This window comes from Colossoma macropomum, unplaced genomic scaffold, assembly GCF_904425465.1.
Source record: "Colossoma macropomum unplaced genomic scaffold, Colossoma_macropomum, whole genome shotgun sequence".
Lineage (NCBI taxonomy): Eukaryota > Metazoa > Chordata > Actinopteri > Characiformes > Serrasalmidae > Colossoma > Colossoma macropomum.
The window spans coordinates 15,047,941-15,061,135 of NW_023494810.1; the positions used below are offsets into that span (position 1 = coordinate 15,047,941).

The following is a 13,195-nucleotide window of genomic DNA, read 5'->3' on the forward strand; positions in this document are numbered from 1 at the left end:
TGAATGAAGTTTCCAGTTTTCATCACCATTTATCCGAGAGCAACAGCGGCTGTGTGTTCCAGGGAGTTTAGCGTACAGCTACAGAACTGGAGCTACACTTTGCTGTTGCTTCTGTTAGTTTGCTGTTGGTTAATCTATCCATAGTTCTCCTGACAGCGTTGTCCTTCAGTGCTTATGTTACTGATAATGCCAATATTGCTATGTTAGCGCCGTTTTGCTAACTCAAGACTTGATGTGATTTGGTGATAAACAAATTCACCATTGCAGTAGTTGGAAATAACTTTGGCTTTATCAGGAGATTCATCAACAGAACTTCATGCTCTTTAGGTTAAACTTCATACTGATAACATGATATCAAAGCGTTAACTTTGACATCACTTATCACAACATTTTCATGCATTAAAATATTTACTTTTTCTAAGGTCTGATATGTTAATACTGAGAAAAAGGCCCAGTAGTGCCACATTTAAAAATTAAATGCAAAATAATTTATGACAGTAATGATAAAATTTTAAAATATTGTATATCCATTTGTAACCAAGAAGTTTGAAATGAATAACAATCAATATAGTTCTATAGAACCATTTCATGCTTAAATGGCTCTTTGAAGATGGTTCTATGTAGCACCAAAAAAAGTTCTTCTACGTTACAAGCTTGACATCATAACAATAGCAGAACCCTTTTTGGTGCTACGTAGAACCATTTTCAAAAGGTCTATATAGAACCATATACAACACAATCTCAAACAATCTGAAGAACGATTTTACCATGCAAAGAACCGTTTGAGCATGAAATGGTTTTATATCCACTCATGATTCTAAATAGAACAATTCCCTTTGCCAAAGAACCTTTGAAGAACCATCTTTTTAGGGCGCATTTTCTCTTTCATTCTGCAGTCACCACAGTGGTTCAGTGCTGTGTGTGCTGACCGCTCTCCTGTTCTCCTCCCATCTCTGTACTGGTCTCAAATAAAATGGGACGCTGTGATAGATCAAGGTGAATGTTGGGGAACTTTCACACAGCAGGAGGAGAGAAGAAGAGATACAGACCAAAGAGCACGTAAATTAAAATAAATTGAAGGGCAGCAGAGCTGTGGGGCAGAGAAGGAGTGAAGGGATGTGTGAAAGAGAGAGAGAGCCCTAGAAACGTCTGGAACACAAACACATGATATGTCCAGAAGTTTGTAGATGTCTGAAGTCTGATATCAAAGGTTTTACAGGTAAATTCCACCATTTTTTTCAGAATTCAAAATGCATAATTAGGTGGTTAAGATGTAAACAGAGTCATTCAGAGTGGTTTGATGTGAAACGCTCTGTTCTGGAGAAACTTGCTGAGTCAGAATTGTTCACAGTGGTGGTGAAAGGATCCAGACATCCACCTCTAAAAGCTCCCTCACAGAAAGTTGTTATATGAAATGGTTATGAATATCACTGGCTGATGTCTGAGACATTGTTCATGATCTTACAATCCATTCATGGTGGAGGGATACATAATATGCAGGGTTTTGTGAGGCCAAATAGTCCCCAAAGAAAACTTCAGTGTTCATATTTTCCACTATTTTCCCATCATCAACATTCCATATAAAACTCAGAAGACATGTATATGTTGGTGGTTTGGGCATGTAGTCGGTTTCAGTGTCGCTCCAAAAGTGTTGTGCTGTGTCTTGCAGGTGCTGTTTTAAACACTGCAAACTGTTTATGGGACAGCGCTCTGTTTTCACACATGCGCAGACTGAGAGAAACGAAAGAATTTAGAGTGAAGGTTTACATGCACTGAAAAGCCCCATTACTGAGCTCAAATCCAGCTTTATCAGATTTCTTAATCAAATTTATAGACCTTAATATGATCTAAGAAATCAGAGTGTACTGTTCACAGGCCCATGTAATAATCAGGTAACTGCAGAAATCTGATAATGTTCGGATTGTTAAGTGAATGTAAACACACTCAATACTTTTTAAACGTAGACTAACCAAACAGGAGCTAAGATGCAGTAAGATAAATCATAGTTCCCAAGACTGAAATTCGAGGATGTGTCCAGAACTGTTGGAGAACTAAACAATGAGGGAGTCCAAACTAAATATAGGATATAAATTATTTGTGGAAAAATTCCTTCACAGCTATCAGAGTTCAATAACGTCAGCTAACATCTACAGAGTGATAAAATGATGGATATGTAAAAATAACTATAACCAAAATGCTAGATTAGCCATGTTAGCTAGAGATGCTGAAGCAGCTCACTAGCAATATACTAGTTAAAGCAGCAAAATGCTAAATGTGCACTGGGGGCAGGCAGGGGGGCGTGCCAGGTCATCAGGGTCTGTAGCACCACTATAGTCTGTTACTTATTTGCATTTATAAACACTCAGCTGGTTTCCTGTTACGTTTAATCTGCAACGAGAAACTGTCAAACACAAAAAGTCGAGAGGCTGAAGTAGTTTGAATTCTCCCCTTCCACCTTAAATGCTGCAGCAGTTACAATTTGCGGGCTCAGGCACCATTTAAGGTGGAAGCACCGGCTCCAGCGAGCGAACATCTACACCCCGCCAAGCACTTGCTCTCTCAGTTGCTGATCATTTTTGAGGGAGAACATAAAAATTGTTCCTCTGAAAGCGGCTGCAGCAGCTTTAAAGCACGAACTGCATTCGGTGTAAGTTAATCAGCAGTGCTGAAACACAGACATGGAGGGTCTTTTACTCCGCATGACAAAGTTTATTGCTTTATTAATTGCACAAACTCGTTTTCCTCTGCTCATCATCAGCTGACACACCACTGAAACTGAGATGAGGCTGTTTTTTGCTTCAAGCTCTAATACTTGAGTGAGCTGTACACGTTGTACTTGTCATTGTTGCTGTTGTAATTGCTTTAGTGGAAGCAGCTTTACCCTGCAATGACTACTTCCGGCAGAAAAAATGCGGAAATGTGAAAAGTGCCTGTCTCCTGCAGGACCTCACATGAAACACAGTGACACGTTTGTGCTCCTGAGCGTCTGTACACATCTGATACCAGAGTAGATTTCAGAGAGTCTGAGGGTACAAAAGAAACACAGGCGTAACTATGGCAACACTGACAGAAACACAGCCTAGATCACTACAAACTTAAACAGTGTCAAAAGAGACCCTCACAGTTTGGTTCATCCACTGTATAGATCTGTTTGTATGAGAACAGTATTAAGCGCTCATCAGTTTGAACAGTCTTTCATAAGAGTGATTATTGAGTTTTATGTTTAATGTTGGTTCTTCAAGGGGCCTTCAGTAAAGAAAATAGAACCATAGAACATGATGTGAATGCATCAAGACACAGCCGAAGTCACATTACACACATAAAAATATGTTTTTGTTAATATTTTGGTTAATATTTATTGTTGGTAATTGAGGTGATGATGTATTTTTCTTTAATGTTTACTGTTTCTACTGGCTGTTGTTTGGCTGTGTTTGTATTTATTGTCATCTTCTACGCTTATTTATTGATTTTTTCTGTTACGGTCTGTGTTTGGGCTGCTGACGGCTGCAGGGACTCCTAATCAGTTCTAGATATTGTACTCCTGCCTAGTCACTGGCTTTCATTGGTTGATTCTGTTTAAAGATCAAAATCACTTTTTTCCTGCGTTCATCTCAGAACTCTCGTTATTGGTGGTGACCACAGGAGAACAGGTTCTCCTTTTGAGTCTTGGTTTCTCTCACTGGTTCTTCCTCATGTTCTTATGGAGGTTCTTCTTTTGAGCCCGGTTCCTCTCACTGGTTCTTTCTCATGCTCTTAGGGGGGTTATCCTTTAAGCCCCAGTTCCTCTCACTAATTCTTCCTCATGTTTGGGAGGTTCCCCTTTTGAGCTTTGGTTCCTCTCAGCAGTTCTTCCTCATGCTCTTAGGGAGGTTCTCCTTTTGAATCTCAGTTTCTCTCAATGTTTCTTCCTCATGTTCTTCGGGATGTACCCCTTTTTTAGCCTTGGTTCCTCTCACTGTTTCTTCTTCATGCTTTTAGGGAGGTTCCCTTTTTGAGCCCGATTCCTCTCACTGGTTTTTCCTCATGTTCTTAGGGAGGTTCTCCTTTTGAGCCTCAGGTCATTGGTTCCTCCTCATGTTCTTAGGGATGTTCCCCTTTTGAGTCTTGGTTCCTCTTTGTGGTTCTTCGGTTTGAATGTTCATTTTCTAAACAGAAGCCAGTGTTCAACAGCCTTAGAACAACAGCTCATAGATCCAGTGAACAAGATCCACTGAACAAAAGTCAGTGAATAAGATCCAGTGAACAGCCAGTGAACAACATTCAGTGAACAAAAGTCAGTGAACAACATCCAGCAAACAAGAGTCAGTGAACAGCGGCCGGTGAATGAGCCCTTTACTTGATCATTCACATATTTTATGGCTTTGGACTTTTACTCCAGAGGAGCAGTTTGACCTTTGACTTCCCCAGCTGTTTATATGAAGACGGCAGCTCAGCACTGGACGTCTGTGTGGATTTATTTGCTAAAGTTACGGAGGAGAACAAGGAACACAGTCACAGAAAGGGTTCTACAATGGTGAAAGTTGGATTTTCGTGTATGAGAAGTGCACTTTGTGCCCTAAATGTGGTTTATATGGTGAGTTATGTCGATCTGAAAAAGATTTTCCTTTAAATTAGCTTTCATTTTCCATTTTCCCACAATGACAAACTCCTGTAAACACTGCAGTTCTTAGCTTAATTTCTGTTTGCAATCAAAATATTTATTTATTTTACATTGGCAGTAGTGAATTGTTGTTAATGAGCACATTGAGGCCCAAAATATGTCTGGATTTGCAGCATTTTATAATTCTATCACATGTCAGCTATGAATCAGTGCTTTTCACCTGTTACTTTATGGGCCAGTTTCCTGGACAGGGATTAAGCCGAGGCATGGACTCTATTTTCCTTTTAAGCTTGGTCTGAAAAACTGGGCCCAAATGATCAATATCCATTTTTTGGCCAAAATCAGTTTTCAACAAATTGTTTTAGGAATCTGCTGAATGACTAAGGGAATATATGTGAGAATGTTTCTCTACACTCTCAGAAATTAAGGTACTAAACTGTGACTGGGGTAGTACCCCTCTTGTCACTGGGGTGGAACCCTCAAGGGTACATCTCAGCACCTCTAATCATGGAACATAATTGTACCATAATCCATTGAAATTATATTTAAGTTGTATTGACTCCACACACCCCATCTCATCTCCGGGCTTTTTATTTTATTGTTCTGTTTTAAAACATTAGATTATGAAAAGATACAATATGTACTTTTCACCTGGGAAAAACTTATTTAAGGTGCACAATAGACTTTAAAACCACTTTGTGGAAACACCTACATTGTTTGTAGCTTGATGAACTAGAAACGTACCTGCACAGAACCTTTATTTCAAACAGTGTATGATGAAAATGAATGAAAATAAATGCTGGAAGTTGCATTGAATAACACAGAACTCTAGTGTGAGAGCTGTATAGGGTCACTCTGAGTTCTTGTATGCTCCTCAGATGGTGGGCATTTTACTGATCGGAGTGGCTGCCTGGAAAAAAGGCTTTGCTTTAGTGGCTAGCAGTAACATCGTTAGCGGGGTGGTAGCACTGGCCGTCATCCTGCTCCTGATCTCCATGCTGGGACTCGTCGGGACTGTCAGACACCACCAGATTCTGCTGTTCTTTGTATCCTTTGGACAAACATCTACCAGCGTAATGTTAATGTAACTACCATGTGCTTTCTAACAAAAGAAGAAACCACCCCTACTCATGCATGAGTTAGCCAGTTCACTAACTACAGCTCGCTAAAACCTGGGGACTTTGGCACCACTCGAATTGTTTGTTTATTTATTGAAATAAAGTTGCAAGCCACTCGAGGCCGTCTGTTACTGTGATTTTATTATGAGCAAGTGTGTTCTTAGGCATGAGTAAAATCCCCTTCCCTGCAATAAAATCACTGTAATGCACAGCCTCGAGTAGCTTATTGTTTTTATAAAACAGTGGCTGACATATAATATGATAAAATACACAATTTTCTGAAAATTATTTAAGCTATTATTAATAATAATTGACATAAAGTATTCCGCCAAAAAATATAGTTCCTTCAGAGTTTGGTATTGTTGCCAAGCAACCATGGGCTGCTGAATGAGGAGAAGAACATTTGGTTGTCCATCAATGTATATTCATGAGCTTTTTGACTTTTTGTCACATAACAACGAATATATCATAACACAGCACTGTTTATTGCAAAAACCTTCACTTTATAAGCACTTTTTGGTCACCAAATAACCACTGCGAATCTTATTTAGCACCAATCCAGCAGCGCCCTCTTCTCATGCTGAGGCTGAATCTTCCTGCTCCCTACACAGTGCACTACGTAGGAATTTAAATACTAGATCCTGCAGCCCAGCAGTGCATAATACAGCTAAGAAATAGTCATTTGGGATTTAGACACTTCCATTATATAAATAGTGCACTGTTTGGCTGTAGAAGCTAGAATTTCTAAACTTACACAGCGCACTATTTAGGGAGTACAGCGCCATTAGCATGTTAACTATCTTTTAGCTTGTTAGCCAGCTGATCAGCCTAAATAAGAAAATAAGCTGTCAGTCCCTCAGTTTAAACAGAACCAGGATCATCAGTTGCTGTGAGGTGGTCAGTGTGTGCATATTATGCATTTTACAACAGCTCAGCCAATCAGATTTTAGAACCAGAGCTCTCCATTTTATAATTACATTTTGGGTGTGCTACAGAAAATAACCTCAGTGTGGAGGTCACTCAGGTGTGAGTCAGAATCGGCAGCCATTTCTTAAGATGAAGTGTTCAGTATAGGGGATAATAATGCTCTTATTAAAGTTTATTAAGGCAGTATCTGCTAATTAACTGTCTGCTTATTATGACTTTATTACTACTTTATTAAGCAATTAAGAGTGAACTACTTTATTAAGAGTGAACTAGAAGAGGGAAGTTTGTCCTGGCCTAAAGAAGTCAGCTAAAATGTTTAGTTAAGGCAGTTGTAGAAAGCTGTTGATATTCCAGGTAGTTGCTGTGCAGTTGCTATGGTGTTCCAGCTGGTTGTTAGGCCATTGTTTAGGTGGTTGCTAGATCACTGGTATGGAATTCTAGTAGTTGCAGATGGTTGCTAGGGTTTTGCTATGTGTTTGCTATGGTGTTGTTCATGGTTGCCAGGGTTTTGTTTGGCAGTTGCTATGGTAACTTTGGTGGTTGCTAGTGGGTTCCTGTGGTGTTCCAGGTGGTTGCTAGGCTGTTGCTATAGCATCTCTGTGGTGGTTGCTAGGTTGTTGCTACAGTATCTCTGGTGGTTGCAGGGCTGTTGCTATAGTATCTGTGGTGGTTGCTAGGCTGTTGCTATAGTATCTGTGGTGGTTGCTTGGCTGTTGTTACAGTATCTGTGGTGGTTGCTAGGCTGCTGCTATAGTATCTCTGGTGCTTGCTAGGCTGTTGCTACAGTATTTCTGGTGGTTGCTAGGCTGTTGCTATAGTATCTGTGGTGGTTCCTAGGGTGTCGCCATAGTATCTCTGGTGGTTGCTAGGGTGTCGCTATAGTATCTCTGGTGGTTGCTAGGGTGTTGCTATGTTTTTTCTATAACATTGGAGGTGATTGCTAGAGTGTTGTTAGGAGGTTACAATGCTGTCTCTCATGGTTGCTAGGGGGCTGTTTAGTTCTTGGTATGGTGTTCCAGGTGGTTGCTAGGGTATTGCTAGGTGGTTGCTAGGGGCTTGTTAGGTTAGGGTTAGAGTTAAGGTTAAGGTTGGTATGGTATCCAAAGCACTTGTTTATGAGTATATGAATTTGTATGAAATGTCAATGTCAATGACATACAAATGAAGGTGATCTGAAAAATGCATACTCTACTTATTGTGTAATAAAGCAGTAATGAGCAGTCAGTTAATTGGCATTATTGCCTTAAAAAGGCTTAATATTAGTCAGTATTTGTTTTTAGCAACTGATGTTGCTGCAGTGTCCCTTTTACAGATCAAAGAATGGACAGAAACAAAAAGAAAATCAACAGATGAGATAAAAATACACTAAACATCACAAAACACAAACATCTGCCATCGTCAGCTGTCTCCGAAAGTCAAAAGAGAAAGATACGTTTTAAGTTTAGACTTGAAAGACAGTACGGAGGCGAATATCAGTGTGTGACTCTCTGTGCATTCAAAGACAGTTTTTATGTAAAGTAACCTGTTTATCAGTATATCAAATATTTGGTAAATCTTTGAATGGTGTCTATATAGAGTCACCATAATTCCGTCATAAACACTGAATGATGAATTTAAAATGCATCACATTTATGAATAAAATTCACATTCACATTTATGAATTAAGTAAATTACATTGCAATGAGATAAGAGCCCTCAAAATAAAGTGGCAAATCCATTTATAACCCTGTTATGAGGTGTTATTCCCACTTAATGGGTCGTATAAGGCAGAGAACTTGGTTAGAAAACCAGGTACTGAATCAGTTCTATAGAATGTTCTAAAATATGGTCTTAAATAAGGAAGTCCAGAGAAACCATGAGGTAGGTATTATTTTCTGGATTGTTATCTTGTGATCTCAAGACGAAAAAAGTCACTATCTTGAGATCACAACTTAATTATCTTGTGATCTTGACAGAACAAAAGTTATTATCTTGAGATTATGACTTCATTACATTGTGATCTCAAGATAACAAAAGTTGTCATCTTGAGGTCACGGCTTAATTATCTTGTGATCTTGAGATAAAAAGATATAACTTCATTACATTGTGATCTCAAGATGAAAAATATTGAGATCACGACTTAATTATCTTGTGAACTTGAGATAAAAAGTCATTATCTTGAGATCACAACTTAATGATCTTGTGACCTCGAGAGAACAAAAATTGTTATCTTGAGATCATGACTTAATTACATTGTGATCTCAAGATAACAAAGCTTAATTATCTTGTGATCATGACTTAATTACATTGTGATCTCAAGATAACAAAAGCTTAATTATCTTGTGAGCACGAGAGAACAAAAGTTTTCTCAAGATCACAACACATTAAGTCGTGATCTCTCTCTGTATATATTTACTTTTATTATTTATTTAGTTACTTACTTTTTTATTTTATTAATCAAATTGGATTTTAAATTTTTCTGTGTGATTTATTTGTAATTAAAGCTGTACAGTCACCCCATCAAATTTAGGCTGGCAGTCTGAACAAAGCTTTTGTCATCTTATGAATACTGATACAAGTGGTTCTTAAATAACCACATATTGCTTCTCAAACATCTTATTCAGTGCTTATGCATGTGTTATGTAGATAGCATTTAAACAAAGTGGTAGCAGATTTATGAAGAGTTATAAAGACACCTCGCAGTCATGAATGTTTCCTTCATTCCTCTCTGTAGTACATGGTCATTCTGCTGGTAGTCTTTCTTTTCCAGTTCGGCGTGTCCTGCTCCTGTCTGGCCTTCAGTACAGAACAACAGGTAAATGCTGGAACAAAAGTTTACCCACACTGGCTTGTGAGGACATTTGATTGGCAGAAAAATTTCTTTAATCCTGCTCCCTACGGTCAGTCAATGAGAGAACAAACATGTGCAGTGCTCAAAAGTAGTTTTGGGACACTTCTGTTATTATTTCCTTTTAGAATGATTTCATTTGACAAAGTATTGTGGAAATGGTGCTTTATCATATTCATAACTCTTAATAAGGATTGTTCTTCAAAAGTTCTTTAGTAAAGACACTGGTTCTATATAGAACCATGAAGGACCACCTGCATGATTAAATGGTTCTTCAAATTGATGGATAATGAATTGTATATAGTTCTGTACAGCACCAAAAAGGGTTCTGCTACTGTGTACAAGCTTGACATCGTAACAACAGAAGAACCCTTTTCAGTGCTATGTAGAACCATTTATAACACATTATCCATCAATCAAAACCATTTAAGCATGAGTTTCTTTGTGTTTTAAGTTCTAGATGGAAACACTGTCTTTTCTAAAGAACCAACTTTTCAAAGAGTGTACATCATTTCAGCTCAATTATAACTTATCAATCAATACTTTGAGCCCAACTGAGCTACAGTAAACTCAAGAACAATCACTCAAAATCTTTATTTTTATACTCTTTCATCTTTTCAGCTCTTGGCCCACCACAAACATCCCCCCAAGACAAAAAGTTTACGTACCCCTGCTGTACAATGTCCACATTTCTTCTCATTCATTGTCCTTTTCTACTCTCAGTGCAGTGATCCTACAGTGCAGCAGTACAGCATTATTCTCATCATGTGTCTGTATCAGCGTTGTGAACGTGTCTTGTTCCAGGAGAACGTTCTCCATAGCTCCTGGGGAACAATGGACAGTGACGCTAGAAAAAATCTGGAGCAGCACATGGATTGCTGTGGTCTGATCGACAGTCCTGAGAAGAGAGAGGAGTTCAGCATGGATGCCAGTCTCTGCACTGCTGTACAAACACACTGCCTATACTGTATACTGCCTGATATATATATATATATATATATATATATATATATATATATCACTGTATCACTACATCATGAAAGTTGGTTCTAGTATGCAGACATTAATTAGACTGTAAAAACTACTGAGAAAACTCTAAATAGGCAACATGTTTGCTCAACAGCTGCTTTTTGTAGTCATCCTTAATAATGTTCATTTGTTTACATTTGTTTGCTTGTCCAACGTTAAGCTGGCAATAAAATCCAAAACTTTCAGGAAAAAAACATAGCCTCTATTAGAACATTTGGCAATCCAATCCAGAATGGCTTCCAGTCAATTGTATTAGAGAGGTAAACTAATGCAGATTTGGAATTATACTCAGTTTACCAGTGCAGCATGACATGCTGCCTGAGCACGGAATCGAACCTCAGCCTGCTGTGCAGTACAAAGTGCAAGCAAAAGACCAGATGGTTGTATTTTTATTAACACACACTTCATCTCAACAAGTATTTAATAAATGAATTCTTGTACTTAGCAAACAGATGCGTGAACAATCAGAGGGGTTCTGTGCTCTTTCATTGTTCTGTTGGTAATCAAAAATGTATCACACATTTGATATTTTGGGATATTTATTCTCTTAAAAAATAGCCACTTAGATATTAAATCCATATTAAGTACCTAAGATTAAGTACATAACATGAATATGCAGTGGAACAATGTCAATGTCATTTAATGCTGACTTACTCTTTTAATTGATCTGATATTAAAAGCCTTAAATTTACAGTCATGCCTTTAAATTCTTTAAAGTGTTAGTGGTGAACAGCTTATTAGTCTTATCTGTTTAATTCAGTACATTTTCTTGCTGTAAAGTTGCTGCTAACAAACAAGACACACCATCCTTAACAGTACATCGCAGATTAACCTCAGTAACGATGATTACACAATCCACTGTCAAGAAATCTGAAAATCTCAGTCCATCATTGTGTCAGTTCATTCCAGATTTCAGCTCTGTCCACGCACACTGAGTGTTTCAGCCCAGACTGCTTTTTGAAAGAGGCACAATACAGGACAGCTAATCAGAACAGAGCTCGTTTACATATGTCAGTCTTAAAGGTGCAGTCACAAAAACAGCCTGTTAAATTCTAACATTGTAAAATAGTCAGTAAAAATAAAGCCTGACTGTTTTTTTGTCTAAAAACAGCATAGAAGCTATTAGAGGTTGAATAAAGAACATGGAAAATGTAACATATGGACCATTTAATGAGTTCACATGAATCCAGGGAGGACTGTAATGCACTGCTCACAAAGTTACTCCTACACACTGAATTGCACACAAGCCAATATAGACATTGCTCTCTCTTTAGTCATATATACAAATATTACTTATAAATGTTTTGGGAATAATTAGTTCTTCTGATGTCTGTCTTTAAGGCCTGTAAAGTCAAAGGGATCTGCTTCAAATGTGGGGATCTACTACTGGAGGATGGTGGTGAAGCTCTGAAGATCCTGGGTGGTGTTGGACTCTTCTTCAGCTTCTCAGAGGTCTGTCTGTCCACTTGCTTTTTTTAGCTCAGAAACATCATTCCAGATTCATACTATGAAACGTGGCAGCCCTATCGACTCATATTCATTCAATGTTCTTATTAACATCTCTAATAAAATACAGTCCAATAAAATACAGTCCACATTCAAATTGAGGACACCTCAATTTACCCAACTCAAACTTTTAGTTCAGTCAAAGGTTCCACGAACTTTCACTATAGGCTGCTCAAAGGGTTGGAATTACTTGCCATATTAACCATTTTTGTAATTTTATAGCATATACAATTTTTTTATAATTTACTCTTAAAAAAGATGGTTCTTCAAGGGTTCTTTAACAAAGATCATGACTCTATGAACACTCAAAGAACCATGTGCATGCTTAAATGATGAACTGGTTCTTTAGATTGATAAAGAATGTGTTCTATATAGCACCACAAAGGGTTCTTATTGTTACAAGCTTGACATTGTCACAATAGCAGAACAGTGCTATAAAGAACCATATGCAACACAACCTCCCTCATCTCACCATTTAAGTATGGAAATGGTTCTCTGACCATTCATATTTCTATATAGAGACATTGTCTTTATTAAAGAACACTTGAAGAACCATCTTTTTTAAGAGTGTACCCCACCTTTAGCTGGTGTTTTCATTTGTTCTTTTTTTATGTCTGGACCTGTGAATTAAGATCTACAATGAGGGGCAGTGTGTCATGCATGTGATGTTTTGTTTTGTTTTTCTTTAAGCTCCTGGGTGTTTGGCTGGTGCTGCGCTACAGGAACCAGAAAGACCCTCAAACCGGCCCTGATGCTTTCTAACCACCATTCCAGACCAGAGCACCAGAACACCTTCACTATCTGTCCAAAAGTTTGTGTTTCTTCTGAAATGAAGGTGTTAATAGTGAGTGTGTTCTGCAGTAACAGCCCCTACTCCCCTAGACTGATGTTGGAGATGTTGGAACACTGCTGTGAAGATTTGAGTGAGCATTAGTGAGGTCAGCTACTGATGCTGGATGGTCAGTTCTGGATCACTTCAACTCTTCCCAAAGGTATTGGCCCGGAACTCCATCACTCCAGAGAACACAGTTCGCTCCACAGCCCACTGCTGGGGGGCTTTATACCCCGCTAGCCCACGCTTGGCATTGGACATGGTGACCTTAGGATCATGTGCAGTTGCTCCAGAGCGTCCCATTCTATTGGTCAGTGCTTTTCTATGGACATTATACAAGCTGTGAGTGCAGCTGA

The 13,195-nt window shown here is 38.5% G+C and overlaps 1 protein-coding gene across 2 annotated transcripts; it reads left to right on the plus strand.

Moving 5' to 3' along the window:
* The first annotated feature begins 4,439 nt into the window (after positions 1–4,439).
* Positions 4,440–13,001, plus strand: LOC118799789 (tetraspanin-31-like). Of its 2 annotated transcripts, none has more exons than XM_036559831.1 (6): positions 4,440–4,573; positions 5,479–5,646; positions 9,359–9,439; positions 10,196–10,417; positions 11,843–11,953; positions 12,698–13,001. In XM_036559831.1, exons 1-6 carry the CDS (start codon positions 4,511–4,513, stop codon positions 12,767–12,769), a joined length of 717 nt encoding a protein of 238 aa, XP_036415724.1. In that variant the 5' UTR covers positions 4,440–4,510; the 3' UTR covers positions 12,770–13,001. The 2 variants fall into 2 exon arrangements, with proteins under 2 accessions (XP_036415724.1, XP_036415725.1); XM_036559832.1 differs by having other exon boundaries at positions 10,277–10,417.
* Positions 13,002–13,195: the final 194 nt, after the last annotated feature.